This window comes from Pseudopodoces humilis, chromosome 11 (assembly GCF_049639895.1).
Source record: "Pseudopodoces humilis isolate 2021_Gansu_Grassland_sample_001 chromosome 11, ASM4963989v1, whole genome shotgun sequence".
Taxonomy (NCBI): Eukaryota; Metazoa; Chordata; class Aves; order Passeriformes; family Paridae; genus Pseudopodoces; species Pseudopodoces humilis.
Window position 1 is genome coordinate 11,862,963 of NC_142210.1, and position 15,866 is coordinate 11,878,828.

The following is a 15,866-nucleotide window of genomic DNA, read 5'->3' on the forward strand; positions in this document are numbered from 1 at the left end:
TGAACTAAAAGGCAAACTGTAATGCAATGCTTTAAAACAATGCTCCTTCTCTATTCCAATTACCAAGGTTATTAGCAAAAACCCGATCTTGCTTATGACTAAAGTAGTGAATCAATATTTTTTTAACACTTATAAATTTGTTTTCTGGAAAGTTGAATTAATTATGCTTTTCTACTGAGAAACATCATATAAATTATGATTTTGTTTGCTATATGTACCCAGGGGTTTTATTAAGTGACTGCATCTCCTGTGCAGCTGAAGATGAAAAAACTTACCAGGAGGGGACAGATGGAAAGGTCATTAACAGAACTCAAGAAATCCATCTGCAAATCTCACTCTGTAAAGGTTTTATGTAACAGTTTGATCTCACTGAGGTGCTATTGAATAACAGGTAGCATGCTGGAAATCTAATTCTTTACAAAGCCTGGATTTATGGACAGGGTGTTAAATCATTGTATTGCTTATTGTCTGAAGGACAAAGAGTGGAGAGTTCTAGACTGGTGATTTATTAAATATGGAAGTTATGATTCTTTCAAAATGAAAAAAAGACAGCTCAAAGAATTATTTATTCTTAATTTAACACAGTTTCAGAAATGAGCAAGTCTCCAGTTTCAGTTAGGACTTCCCATGCAATATTTTTACCTTCATGAGAGAGTGTGAACTGTTTCACATGACAAAAGTTTATGAGCTGTGTAACCAGTGTCAGAGTTATCCAGCTGCCCAGCTGATGGAAAGTTCCTCCAAGTCCAATGCTCTCTCTGTTGTTTTATGATCTGAGGTAGTAGAACTTCTTTCCAGTTCTTTCCACAATTCTGGCAAATCTAAGATGCTTAACTGCCACTTCTTACTCCTTAGCTGGATTCACTTATTTTCTCAGGTTATCTAAATTTTCACCTTACTTACTAATTTTGTTAAATAGATGGTAAAGGAATAAACTTCAGCAATCTGATCACTAAACTTGAGCAGCACAAAATCAAAAAATCTAAATGGGCAACAGCAAAACTTACACAACTTCACTGTTGGATTTCACTGTATTTGATAAACCTGTGTATAAACACAGCTATCTTGGCTTTGATTAAGCTTTGTACAGTTGTTACTGCTTGCAACTGAAATTCTCCTTAGGATACAAGAATTGCAACATTGTTTTCCTACACATCTTGATGTGAAGTTGATCATTCTTAATGATTTGCATTCTCCCTTTCTTCCCTAACTGCCCTACAATTTTTCTATGTAATTTTGTATGCAAGGCTATTGGAACAATGGTGATTACAGGACTTAGGCTGAATACATAAGAGAAAAATTTGAATTAAAAAATTTAATTAGTTGGAAGAAGGAAAACAAAGTCTCCTGGTTATGTCCTATTAGGCCAACCTCCTTATACCTCACTTATATCTGTATACACTCCCCAGTTTATTGTCAGGAGATGAATTTATGATTCAAAATCCTTTTCAGCAAAGGCAAAGGTATCCCTGTTTTGACTACTTGCAAAATATTATTCCATCCATTCCTCAAACAGACAGAGACCTCACTCTAATGCAAACTGCAAATTTAAATTCTATGCAGCACCTGCCATGGAAGTAAATAGGTATTTTCAAATACCTTCCAAGCAATGTTTATGGAATATTTGAGTAACTGCTGAAGTGCAGGGATTAAATATGCTTGAGACTGGAACTTCAGAGCTACAGGCAGAAATGAAGTTTTGTTCCACCCCTTGCAGGAAAAATAATAATAATGATGGACTTAACTACATGAATCCCTAGAGGACAAGTCTGGTTTCTAACACATGTAGCTTCTACTCCTAATTCAAGTAATCAGAAACTTTTAGCATATTTTAGGAAGATTGGATTTCTGGTATCTCATTAATAGATGGTCAGTAAAGCACAACATATTTTTAAATAATAATATTAAGCTAATTCCCTAAGAGTAGTGCTGATAAATCAAAAATGCACCTCCAGCAATTCCATATACAAGGAACTTTAGCAGCAGAAGCTAATTTAACAAGGAATAATATAGAATTTAAAGACTTTCAGAACAGTCTGGACTGTTGTCCCAAATTTGCACAATTATTCCAACATAAAAGAGAATCCAGGTACACAGCAGCAATGGCATTTCTCTTTTCTTTTGCTTTCTGACTGGCCAGAAGCAACCAATAAATTGAGAACACTGAACAGAAGGACTCTTCAGCAGAACTAGAATGCAGCTGAAAATACTGGCAAAGACTTCTCCCCACAGCTGCATTCCAAGAACCATTCTGTGCATGTGCTTGTGTCCCGGGGTAAGAAACTGCAACTTATCCATTGCTTGGACATTTAAATAAACCATTTAAATAATTCAAATAAAGCTATAAATGCTAAGAAATTGACCTGCCATTTCATGTGTCTGCTTTTGAAGTGAAACTGTTCTGTTTACGCAGAACACTTGTTCTGTTTACTCTGTGCCCTCAAAACAACAGACAGACTCACAATCTGTGAAAAACACGGACTAAATGAGAAGCAAGGAGGACTGGAGAAACTGAGAAGTAACTGCCTCTGGTCACACTCATACACAAAGCAGTTACTAAAGCATTATTGAACAGAAGCAGGCACAGACAATTTCCTGTCACCTCTACAGTTCTGTTGGTGAACGTGCAAGCCTTAAGTTTCAAAACAACCCAAATAAGAAAATGAGGTCATGCTCAGGAGGAGTCGTATTTGACAACATATCCATCTCTAGATGTGGTGGGTTGACCTTGGCTGGGTGCCAGGTGCCCACCAAGCCACCCTATGCCTCCCCTTCCCAGAGGGACAGAGGAGATAGAGTAAAACACATGTAGGTTAAGATAAGGCAGTTTACTAAAGCAAAAGTTTGTGTGTGCACAAAGGGTAAAAAAACCAATAATTTTATTCTGTACTTCCCATCTTCAGGCAATGCCCAGTGCCTTCCTGGGAAGCAGGGCTTCTGCATGGAAGTGATTGCTCAGGAAGGCAAACACTCTAAAAACTGAATGCAACGCCTTCCTCTTCCTTTTCTTATCTGTTCTCTCTGAGCCGATGTCATATGTATGGAGTGTCCCTTTGGTGAATTTGTGTCAGCTGGCATGGCTGTGTCCCCTCCCAGGAGCCTGCCCACCCCCAGCCTACGCAAGGTGGGAATGCTGGAGAGACAGTACTGCTGCAGCCAAAACCCTGCTGGGTTATCTGCACCCTTCCAGTTCCCAGAGCAAAGCACAGCTCTGGGACAGCTGCTGGGGAAATGAACTCCAGCTCAGACACACCCAGCACAGAGAGTAATAACATTTTACACCAGTTTCAGATATTTCTGTTCAAATGCATTACTTTGCTCTGAATGTATGTATTTGATAGGAAGATGGAAACAGAATGTGAACACCACAGCAGAACTACCAAAGGAGAATACCCAGGAAAAAATCAGTGTCTCCTTATTAGGCTTAGGTTATTTTTAATATTTAATATAGAAGTAGCCCTCTTTTTAAGAATCAAAGTATAATTATAGTAGTTATAAGTAACAACTATAATTAGTTACTTTAAAATTACAGAGTTCTTGGAAAAAAAATGTTGCTATATACGTCTCTAAATCATATTATTGATCTGTTCAGATCTGTACAGATAAAGAGTCCTTATTTGAATACTAGAAATTATTTCATCAGATTGTTGCCATTTGGTTCAATAAACTGTATTATTAAGATAGTAACAAATGTCAATAGTTAGCATTAGTTGACATTAGTAGTAGTTATGCTAAGGCTTGGTAGGCCACATGTAACCTGCAGATGAACTATATAGCAGATATTGCAATGTAAGCAGTGTAACTAGGAGATAATCTAGGAATGTACCTTTTGGCAAAATTTAAATGTCAGAGAGATAATCGTACCAGGTAGTGAAAGAGAATTAAGAAATTATGATGATGAAGAAATCGTGTAGAAAACATATAAAAACCCTGTGATTTTTCTGTGAAATGGGGCTCTGTCTTTGGACGCTAGTCCACAGGCTCCCGGGCCCTCAATAAAGCACCGCATAAACGACTTCGGTTGTTTGTGCTTTCTTCGGATCGGGCAACAAGATTAAAAAATAATAAAAAGACCATAAAGCTTTTAGCTTACAGAAATGTAACTATAACATGTGCATTTCTCATATTCTTACTGGAGCACTGCAATTCATCATAAACTTGGGAGATCCATGTTCTTCTTCATTCCATACAGAACATCTAGATTTCATTATCAAACTCCTGCTTGCTGATGTTTAATTACCGCTATGTTCAAAAAACATGAAGTCCTAAGGGGATAAAAAAACAAACAAACAAACAAAACAAATAATTCTTAAATGTAGTTCTTATTTCCGAGATCCCCTGGCTGCGTTGCAAGATATACACCTTCCTCTAAAAAACTGAAAGGGTGAGAAGAAGGTGGGGGCACATTTGTCATGTGCTCACCACCTGGGTCTCTCAGTATGGGACCTCCACAGAGACTGAAAGATGGTGAAAGACCAGCATGGGAACTTTTAATTTATCAGTAGCCAAAGCTATGCTTCCTTTACTCGGGATTTCTGCCCTGACTTTGTTCAACCTGACTCATTCCCTCTCATTTTACCTCAGGATGGAGTCCCTCACAATGATGGCTATCTTTAGTTTACTGGTGGGGGCCCCATTGCTGTGCCTGAAAGCCCAGGTTGCTGACACTCACTAACGCTGCACTTGATGCACTCGCTAGCACAGGAACACACAGCTAAACAAAACCTTGCTCATGCCCAAGGCTGTCAGAGGTTGGTGAGACCTTTCCAAACTCAAGGTGCTTCACATGGCCCTTTCCTGCCCATCAGCAGCACAGAAGCAGTGCAGGTCCTGAAATGGTCCTTTGATGCAGAATTGTTCTGTTAGATGGAAACAGGAGTGTGTTCCACATTGTTTTCAAAGAGGAAAGTGAGCTGCAGTGCACTACTGACAGCCAAAGTGCTCTAACAAGTTCAATGATCTTAGCCTCTGCAGTAATCCCTCCATTTGGAAATTACTGCTCTGAGAGCATTAATCCTGCTCCATTCAGTGCTTCAGGTGCTCCCAAAGAGAGATGGGAGGCAGTGGCTGCAGCATTCAGCTGTCCACCAGCCCAGTGGGCTGCTTGGGCTTCAGATGGGTCTCTTGGCTATTGCTAATTACTATTTTACTGGTTTCACAATCCATAAACTTGCTTTCCTCTGGTAACGAGTCTGTAAGAAGTCTTCCCTTTTCCTATTTTCAGTCCTACCAAATCTGAAACTCTTCTTAAATACAAGAATACTTAAATACTAGTACTTCATGTAGTCTAGAATAAGCTTCCTGTCTAAAATAATTCTGTGTTGTCTTTTGTGGTCAGTTTTACACACAAAAGTTCACAAGCTGTCGCCCACTTGAAGTAGCTCAAAATTGACTCCTTTACCATCACAATTTAAACATGGAGATGAAAAAGTTTGTTTATATTCATCTATTAGTGAATGACAGACTTACGATAAGGAAGCAAGCACCAATCATGACAGCTTTCATTTTCACATCCAGGTCCATTGGGAATGAGATTCCAAAGTTATCTGTGTCTGTAAACACTTCCCGCACAAATCCAGTCCACTGCTTAGAAATCCTCCCAACAGCACAAGTCTCATCCAGAGACTTCACCTATAGTTTAACATCAAATTTTAAAAAGCATCATCAAACCTTCATTCATCATTCATAATACTCCCAAATCCATTTTGAAATAGATCCATTTAAAAGCATCAGACTGTTATTTTAATTACAGTTACTGAGTGCAAGGGTTTGTACCAAAAGGCAATCAGACTATAAGAGAGCTGGTCTAAAGTATTAGAGCCATGAACTTGATTCTGAATCTGACTGGGAAGCTGAATTCCTTGACGGTGCTGGGGTACCACATGCACACACACTGCTGGAAGTGGTGTCTTTTAGCCAAGGCAGTGAATTAGCTTCTCCTGCCATGCAACTGCTCAAGTGAAAATTAAACAAGTTACATTCTTCTGTTCAAAAGCAAAGATTAGCCCCTTGGCAACATTACATTTTCTAGTTAGAGCCCGTCTTCTGGGTCATGTGAAAGATTAGTTCCAAAAAAAATGATATGAATTTGCTGTAGTAACTATCTGCAACATAATTTTAAACATTAAATTGTAGCCTTGTGTATCTTTTATTTAATGTCCACAAAATCAATGTTGTATTAATCAATATTATTTCAAAAGGATAGTTGTAACTCTTCAGTCATTCAACTCTGTATTTCAGGTCTAAATTAATTTACTAGTTTATTGAATGATTATTAGATGATTAAATAATCAGGTGAAGGAAGTAATTTTAATAAGTACTTAATACCTCTATTTTTCTTAGAGCCTGACATAAGAGATTCAAAAAGATTTTGCTGCTAAGGATTTTAATTAAGTGATTTGTGTGCAGCCACAGGGAATTCTCAGTGATCACTGATGAGTGGCTTTAACACATCATTTCTGGAATTTTGTCTGGTTTATCTAGAGAAATTTAGGTATCTAAAGACGTTATTTGATTATACCAACATTAAAAGAAGATGTAGCAATTACTTAATATATACTACAGTTCAGTTGGTAGGTAGTAAATTGAGCAACAAACTAATATCAAACTACTGTCTGAAAACAGATACAGGCAAACAATTTTTACATTGCATACCTCAAAATGAATGTCCTCACAGCACCGGCACACAACACATGGGCCAGCAATTTTCAGTATATCCTTTCTTTTCTCATCCTGAATGGTGAACTTTGGCAGGTAGACATGCCAGTTCTGGACAACATAGCCAACTGTTGTTCCTGGAGGCGCCTGGACTTCCAGCTTCACAGGGAAGAGAAAACCTCCAAGTGAATGATCATGCTTCCATATGCTAGTGATACAAAAGCCACACCAGCACACAAATGAAAAACAACTATTTCTCCACAAGGATCTGGCCTTACAAAGCATTTTGCTGTGAGTGTTTTCAGAGGACCACTCAGACTGCAGACCTCTTATTCAGCTTTTGCCTCCAAGAAAACAGTAAAAGACTCCTCAGGATCCGGAGCACACAAACTATGCATCTACAATATAAAGACCCAAGCCCAGTGAAACAAAGGCAGCAAATATCCCAAAAGCATTCAGTGAAGGCATTATAGGGTGCAGTTACTACAAATGCCTCAGCAGGAGCTCTGGGTAGGCTTAGATTTAAAGTTTCAGAAGTTGCATAATTCCAGAATTACATTAATATTTAAAAAACCTCATGATCTCCCGTGTTGAGTGTCACTATAGCTTTCAGAGCTCTAAAATGAAAACTCCAGCTGTTATTTTATGAAAGCTGTTGCCTTACTCTTCCATTCCAAGTCCATCCCCAGCGCAGATTTCAGCACCAGCCACAAGCTCTCGGAAATGCCGTTCAATCAGATTTTTCATTACCACAATCAGAGTTGGCCAGTGAGCCCAAGCGTTGCAGCACACTTGCTTCTTCCCAGACCAAGAGCCCCATGCACAAATCCCACAGATCTCTTCCCACACCTTACTGGCAAACCCCGACTCATTTCACCTCACCTCCTGATTCAAGACAACCCCATCTTAAAACTGCACAGGAGGTGCCTGTCCCACGAGAAGGAAGGCAGGGAGAGGCAGCAACTCACCTCCTGCAAGCAGCAGGGGCAGCAGCAGCCGGAGCACCGCAGAGGCCTGTGCAGCGTTATCACCTCGCGGCCCAGGTTGTCCGTAATCCGGATGGTGAAGGGCCGTGACGGCCCACAGCAATTCCTGGTGAGGCAGTCAGTGTCCTCTGCTGCAAAGTACACCCTTTGTCCCAGTGCATTCTTGAGTTCGTATTTGTTGTTTGTTTCAAAGCCAGTCACAACTGAAAAATGGGGAAAAGCCTGCTAAATTCCTAGGGGTGTCTGGTCAGACATTCCCCGCTAGCTCTGCAGCTGCTCTTTGGGAAGGCAAGCCTTGCTCAAAGTCTGTCAGAGGCAGCTTCTGGCCAAGGGAAATGATAGGAAAGGAGCCTCAAGCAGAGAAGCCTGATGGAGAAGTTCAGAGGGAAGAAGCCACCATGAACAAGGACATGTGGAAAGAAACGGAGATTCCCCTCTGTCCCCAGTGTCTCCTCTGGCCACAGGCAGCAGCTGCCTGCACGAGCACCAGCAGGGAAAGCCCTCGGGGGAGAGTGCAATGGATAAGGGTTAGAGAGAGTTGTGAATTTGGGGGTGAAGCTAGAAAAGAGCACAATATGTTCAGGATAAGAAAGCCACAAAAAACCCTCTCAGTCAAGATTTCCAAACAACAAGAACCAGGACAGAAATTTTAAATAATTTCTATAAAAAATGAAAGCACTCTTAAGTTTTAGAAAAAAACAGAAAGAAAAATGCAGCAGCAACATTAGGAGTTATCTGGGGTGTATGGTCCATTTTATTCCTTCTATTTGAAAGACATTGATAATGATAACTTGGGTATTAAAGCACAGAATGAGGGAAGCAGAAGGAAAGCCATTCAGTTTGCTAAAACAGCAGGATTGCCTGTAAAAGGGATCAAAGCTACATGTCAGTACATGGAATTAGGTGGGATATGACAGGACAGAAAACAAGATCTTTAAGTAAGGAAGAGAAGAGAATAGAAATCATTGTTAACAAGTAACATTGGAAATGTATGACTTCATCTGTAACTAGCTATACATCAACTATAACATCTATAACCAAGATTATTCAGTTGTATTGCTGTGTATCTTTTAAATATAGAACCTGCTGAAAATTTTCTTCCCTCCTATTTTCTCCTTTCCTCTGCTTCTTCAGGACTTCTGCAGGAATAAAGACAGGTAATACAAGACAAAGGTGGTAACCACCTTAAAAACATAGTATCAAGGAAAGCCTAAACTTTACTGTTGTTAGGATTATTAGATTTAAATACTTTGTACTTACTCTCAAGAAGTTCAAGTTGCTGATGAATTAATATCTGGTCAATCTGCTCACGGTTGAAAAATTAAACAGAATAAACAGTTAACAAGTTGCAAATATGAAAAACTGTAGTTTTAAGAACTGCAGCTGCTTCATTTTAGAATAAAAACATATGGATCAACACACGGTGTAGAGACAGATTATCTACCAGTTAAGGTATGGAAATAGCTCACTCACCTCCTTGCCCTGTCCTCTGCCACTTTAGCAGAAGAGTTTTTCACAGCACTGGAGCTGATGGGGGAGCTGAACCCAAAGTGGGCTGGTTACGAGCACACGGGGCTAACACGCCTCTGCTCTTCTCGGGACTGAGCCTGACAGAGCTCTCACATCATGTCCCAGAGACTCCATACAGACAAAAGCAGGAAATGGGGTTATTTTAGAGCAGAATCTCAGCTACTGCTCTGCTCTAAGGAAAAATCAGGGGAAAAATAGCCTCTCCTCACCAGTGCTTTTTTTCATTTTTTATTTTTAGCACTTTACAAAACTGGCAACAATACATCAGTATTAATCTTTCCAGTGCTGAGATGAGCTGTATTTTACAGTACAAAGACATATTCAGTAATGTGAAAACAACTCTTATTTTGCTATTGGTATTCTCTGTGCTGTGAAATCAGACTGGCAGCTCTACTAACAATATTAAGAGCTGTGAAGAAAGCATTGTGTAGAAAATTAAGTGCTTGTAATGTGCTAGCATTGCCCATATTATAGGTATTTATTTTATACTCCTTTCCAAAGGACATTACACCTCCCAAACAGTGACTTCAGAAATGGGAAGGCTGCATGATAGCTCTGTGTCCCTCATCCTCCAGCACCCTACTTGGCAGGAAGGTGAACAAGTGCTACATCTCCAACAGGCACCTCTGCATTCAGAAATTACAAAAGGCTTCACTTAGCAGCCCACAAGCAGCAACCCATGCAGCTGCAACATAGATGCTTTATTTAGCTATTTCATGGATGCAGGCTGCTTCCCAGAGCACAACACCTCATCTCTGGGGGAGGAAGAAGGGTGCAGGTACCTGTGTGAGGTACTCCAGTCCAGGAGGGCAGTTGGGAATAGAAGGAGGGATAGGCATCCAGATTGTCCCATCCATGGTGGGCTGGTTCTGGACAGGAGGAGCGACAAATCCACCTGGGAATCCCATGGGCTGTGCCTGGAATCCATAGTTCCCTGCACCTGTGACATTTGACATGGTAGGAGAGATACAGTTATGAAAGTTAAGTGTTGGAAAATAATTGCCCCATCCATCTTCAAAAGAGTAATTTTTTCACTATCTGGAACTGTGGAGATCCTTATGCCTTATATATTTCAGTTATGGATACAATAAATCTCATGAAGGGAGTTACACTGCTGTGGGAGGTTCTGATGTCTCACACAAAACCAAACCAAATAAATTAAAAAAATGTATCACTCTTGAATACAGAAGAAGTTTCATTCACATAGAAACAGTAAATCAAAAACCAGAAATAAATAAATGAAGGTTATTTCTAAGTAGAGAAGAAAGAATACTTTAAATTACATGGAAAGCATTGGCATTTACAGGCTGACAGTTGAGCAAATGAGGAATTTCAAGATAAAGTTTTGCTGGAACTATACCTTCTACTTTTGTGAAGAAAATGTCATTTTAGCAAAGTTCATCTACAGTTTTCAAACCAGATGATTGGTAGGCCTTCAGCCCACCCCAGCTCAGCACAAATTTCACACCACATTACAACACATGGACCAGTGCAGGTGAAGGATCAGGCTGTGGCCATGAGCAGAGCAGTACCTCAGGTGATGTAAAACTCACAGGTGGCCACATGGCCCACCCCTGAGAAGAATGCTCCCTTCGGGAATTCAAAATCACTTTTACATCTAAGGACAGGTTTTGCACACAAACTACCTACAGCTCTTGTGGGCAAGTGTGTGCACATAAAATTACTCAAAATAACAATGTTCCTGCAACCTCCATGGCACAAGAGTGAGTGCTTGTTCCCTGCTAGCCAAGTGTACTTACGGACCCCAGAGTGCCTTGTCCCAGGATGCACAAGCTTTAACTTATGAACAGCACAGTAACTTAGACCAAACATTTTGCTTTTTACCTCTGACTTATGCTCTGAGCCTGATTGTTAGATATTTATTGTGATTTGCTTCTTCAGAAAGAAATCACTGCCAGAATGAGAGAAGCTGTTCAGGAGGGCTGCATTTTGAAGTGGAGCAGAAAATGAGACAGGAGAGAGCAAGTGAGGGAAAGTGTAAGGTATAACCACCTGCAAACAGGAAATGAATACATTCAGAACTGCAAGAGGAAAACAATTCTTTCTTCACTTCTGTATTTCTAGAGCAAAATAAAGTGAAATACTGAAGTAATATGATAATTAAAAAGTCTGATTATCAGTAAGAATCTGCTGCACATTAATTGCAATCAGTAGCACCCAGCAAAACTCCCTAGCAAATTCCCCACAATGGCCACTGAGGAACACCTGACATTTTTATCTTCTTCCACTGTTGGCACTGCTCAGCACATACTAACATGTAGAACTACAAAGGAAAGAAATGACTTTTCAGCAAAACAGAGATTAAAAGAGACTCTATAGAATAGGCAAGAGGTAAATTGGAGATGCTCACGCTTTTACAGCCCCATATTCCCCATGCTTATTTCCTAACAGTCTCACAGATCTGTAACCAAGCCACCCACCTTGGTAAGCCCCAGGGACCTGCTGAGGGGAGCCATAGGGCATTCCAGGTGCTGTGGCAGGTTGAGGTCCTGGAAGAATGGAAAATATGCTCTGAGTATGGATCATTTCCTCCTACCCTGGGTGAAAGATCCCCAGCACTGACTCCTTTTCCGGAGTGCACACAGAACAAAATCTAGGCAGCTGTTTTCTGTACAGCAAAAAATATACATCAAGGTTGTATTTATGAACAATGCATTCATCAATAAAACTCAATGGACTTCTGGTCCTTAAAGTGCAGAAAAAGACAGGCACTGCACAGGATGTCATGAAGATGTCGCAGGATCACAGAATCCTTTAGTTTGGAAGGAACCTCCTGAGATCATCTAGTCCAAGCCCTGCTCAAGCAGGGTCAGTTCACTCTGTCTGGAGAAAAGATGTCTTTGTTCATTGATATTTAGAAAGAGGCTTGAATTCAAAGCATTACCAGGAACTGACAGGCTGTCCTTGAGTACAGAACATGGCAGTGAGCCATTCCCCTCCGTGTAAAACCTTTTCTCTCAATTCCTTCAAGTTCAGACTATACTAATGCCTCACCAGCAGATGGAGAGGGTTATGGATTTAAAAATATTTACCAGCTTCAGTTTTTAAGCAGAAATAACTTGAATTTCAAGATTACTAAATTATTTATTATTTTTACTTAACTTCAGAAATCAAGATCTGAAAATGTAGGCTCTACATTTTTTAAAATATTTCATTTTAAAATGTAAATAATTTCAGATTAAAACATTCATACGTATTTCATATAATTCTAAGGTAAGCAAATATTGCTTGAATGTGCTGTCTTTGATGTTAGCAGAAGTTGGTATTTTGGTTATATTTTACTCACCTTGCATTGCTGTAGATCTGCTTGTAGTCGTTCTGCAAAAGAACAGTTTTGTCTCATGATTTTTTAAATGTATAATTTCACACAAGAGCTATTCAGAGTTCTCTATTACTGGAAAAAGATATTTGCCTCTCTAAACTGTATGGGAAAGTGAAACTACAGTTACAAGCAAAAATAAATTGAAATATCTCAGCTTTCTTCTAGGATATGTCTCAACTACTGCATAAGTCTGAGTTTTCTATGACTACAGCCATGCTTTGAGTATCCTGAAATCAACCTCAGCTCAGAAAAGCATTGGGGTGTTAAGCTCCACTGTGCAGCCATTCAGAAACATCCTGTACTTCACATGAACAATTTACTGCAGTGATTTAAGGGGAACTGGTTCAGTGTATTGATGTTGACCACAAAACCTGCTCAGGTAAACCCTGGAGCAGCCACGTTACCACCTACTCAGTTTTTTAAGCTATTCCATTTCTCTAGTGGTACTAATAAATATCACATATCCAGTATTTGCCTTCACAGGATAACAAATCATGGTTGCCAAGGAGGAAAAGAAACCAAAAACCAACCAAACAACACAGCCCACATTAAAAAAAAAAAAAAAAAAAAGAAAAAAAAAATCCCAAGAAAACTAACCCAAAACAAAACAAACGAAAACCACACACATAAAAAAACAAAACAAAACCCAAAACACCCCAAAAAAAAACCCACTTACTGATACCAGCTGAAACCTTGAGAGTTATTTCTTTCTCTGGGGTAATGAGTGAAGCAAGACAACAGCAGCAACTGCTATTAGAGACAGATCCAAAACAGTCAGGAGATCCAAAAGTGGGAGTGTAAACAAAATGGTACAGGCACTCCTTTTTAATAGATTTGAAAGCTTTAAAATAAAAAAAATAAACATAGTTGTTCCTTAAAAATAATCCAGTTCAAGTTAAACCATGAATATAATTTGTCTGTTATGATTCTTCTAACTGCTTCCTTTCAGTGAAGATTGCTGTTTAAAGCTGGGAAGTGAAACTGAAAGCAATTCCTTCCTGTTTTCCACTCCCCGAGTAAAAGCAGATCTCACAGGGTGATATCTAATGCTTCTGCAATGTCCTGGAACTCTCCAAATCCTACAGAACATCCTATTTCAGAGCAGCTGATTTAGTTGCTCTTAAAACATTCCTTTTTTAATATACTTTTTCATCTACTTTACTGACTCTTCTTTACTAAGAAAACCACTGTCCTGTTTCACATACTTTAATTGGGTTCTGGTCATAGGGTAGATTGAAATGTAGTCACTGTATGAATGTAGGAATATCACAAATTATAGAAGAATAAAACTAGGAAAAAGTCAGTTTATACTGTGAGATGTTCCAGCTACATGAACTTCAGTGAAATACTGAGAATTATATCTAAATCCGTTGGTAAAGGGAGAGTAGAGACAGAATCACAAGATTTATTTAAAAGAAAGACTTTGTAGTCATCCAGAATCTTTCATTGTCCTTACCACACCACACATAGTCACACCCACAAGCCATTATACAATCTAGGATTTAGAAAAGGTTGATATGCTCTGTAGGAGAAAGTAATAAAGGTTTTACAAAACTCAGCTGTCATATCATCCCTAGATAGTTCCTTCTATATGAATATCTGTGCTTGTTTTCAGTTTCTGATTTTCAGAACTACATAACACAGCTACATGTCCCTTAGCCTGACTCATGTCACTAGATATGCTGCAAGTAACTCAGACATGTCTGAATTACATTAACTATAGGACTTCTGCTTCTTATCAGAAAAACAATATGTATGACAAGTGCTTTACATGACAAGTACTTTAATTTCTTATCCAGCTCACTAAAATGCTGCAAAGAGCATGTTAATGTAAACTCCCAAGCACAAACATGCTTAGTACTATATAAATAACAAGCCAGGCCCTTTCCAAGGTTTCCAAGAATTTGTAATATGCAAAACACAGGAAGCCAAATAGCCAGGAGGCATGCATTAGTTCAGTTCACCTTTTGTGGCTTGCTTTTTTTTTTTTTTTTTTTTTTTTTTTTTTATGTTACATTAGATTAGACTGTTCAGCCCCTGGATTTTAACCTTCACCACTGGAGAAACTATGCTTCAAAATCATCTAGTCAATCTAATGAAACGAGTTATTTTTGCCCGGTGTTAACAAAATATTATTCAGAGAAGAAATTAATTTCTTTTTGGTTCTGATGCAGTAGGGCATCTCTCTCCCCTTACCCTGGCTTTTCTCCTGAGACCCGGGAGTGCCAATTCCTGGCAGTGCCAGCCCCGGGCAGTGCCAGCCCCTGGCGGAGGCAGGCGGGTCACAGCGGGCTCAGCCTCGCAGGAGCGAGGGCACATCCTCGCCAATGCCGCTGGGGCCAGGACCGAGCTGCTGCTGCCGCTGCCTCCCCCGGAGCTGTGCTGCCACAGCCGGGCAGCAGCAGCAGCTCTGTCCATGCAGCCTCTGCCAGCGGGTCACTCCTCTACAGGCACAGATTCCAACCTGAGCCGCGCTCACCAGCCCCGAAACCCGCGGCTTCTGCCCGTGCCGCAGCCCTGCTGCTCATCCCCGAGGGGACATCCCCGGGACACCTGGCAGGAGCTCCTGGAAGGAATCCCCGTCGGGAGGGAAGCTCCGAGCCCCGGCCAGCACAACGTACCGCTCCCGAGCTCCGCTGGCCCGATGTCCCTCTGTGTCCCGGTGTGCCGGTGTCCCGGTGTTTCTATGGCACTGTGTCCCCCTGTCCCGATATCCCAGTGTCCCGATGTCCCTCTGTGTCCCGGTGTGCCGGTGTCCCGGTGTTTCTATGGCACTGTGTCCCGCTGTCCCGATATCCCAGTGTCCCGATGTCCCTCTGTGTCCCGGTGTCCCGTCCGGTGCCGTTTGGGATCTCCCAGCGCTGCGGGGCGGGGAGCGAGGGCAGGGCCAGGCTGCGGGCAGGAAATTGCTGCCAGCCCTGCCGAGAAACGCCGACATTTCTACAGCTTTCCTCTTCGGCACATTTCATTTTTCCATTTCTAGCAGCATCAGTGCCGATTCAGCCCTTTTAAAATTAATTATTTAACCTAATTCTGCCTTTTAGCCAGAGGACATCAGTTTACATACGAGTGATAACTCCAAGCGCTACGTCCACCCTGAAAGGAGAACAAATGTGTTTGGAACAATTTTACCTTGCTTATAAGGCAGGACCTCAGGAGGTAAATATAATTATGTGGACTTCATAGTTACAGGAACAGGAATGTACAATACTGAATTGTTTAGGAAGCAAAGGACTTGGAGTAAATTGGCTCACACCCTGATTAGCAGCTCTGGTGAACAGGTTTTCCACATCAATTTTTGTATATTCATGTATGTCAGGTAGGGGCTGCTGGTGTCCATGTATTCAGAG

At 40.6% G+C, this 15,866-nt stretch overlaps 1 protein-coding gene across 4 annotated transcripts; it reads right to left on the bottom strand.

Annotated features, from left to right (window-relative positions):
• Window positions 1–3,415: 3,415 nt before the first annotated feature.
• PLSCR1 (phospholipid scramblase 1) lies at window positions 3,416–15,366 on the bottom strand. 4 transcript variants are annotated; one of them, XM_014256213.2, is made up of 10 exons: window positions 15,138–15,366; window positions 13,193–13,266; window positions 12,481–12,512; window positions 11,615–11,683; window positions 9,956–10,113; window positions 8,904–8,946; window positions 7,626–7,846; window positions 6,655–6,816; window positions 5,470–5,631; window positions 3,416–4,265 (listed from the first exon to the last, which is right to left on the bottom strand). In XM_014256213.2, the coding sequence occupies exons 3-10, from the start codon at window positions 12,485–12,487 to the stop codon at window positions 4,233–4,235; spliced, it is 855 nt and encodes a 284-aa protein (XP_014111688.1). In that variant the 5' UTR covers window positions 12,488–12,512; window positions 13,193–13,266; window positions 15,138–15,366; the 3' UTR covers window positions 3,416–4,232. The 4 variants fall into 4 exon arrangements, with proteins under 4 accessions (XP_014111688.1, XP_005527132.2, XP_087917204.1 ...); XM_005527075.3 differs by having other exon boundaries at window positions 13,193–13,357; XM_088061078.1 differs by lacking the exon at window positions 13,193–13,266.
• Window positions 15,367–15,866: the final 500 nt, after the last annotated feature.

Coding starts and splice junctions, on each gene's coding strand:
- PLSCR1 (XM_088061078.1), bottom strand. Junction 6,817..7,625: donor GCCCCTGCTGCTTGCAGGAG/GTGAGTTGCTGC, acceptor TTCCCTGTGAAG/CTGGAAGTCCAGGCGCCTCC. Junction 5,632..6,654: donor GTGAGGACATTCATTTTGAG/GTATGCAATGTA, acceptor GTTAAACTATAG/GTGAAGTCTCTGGATGAGAC.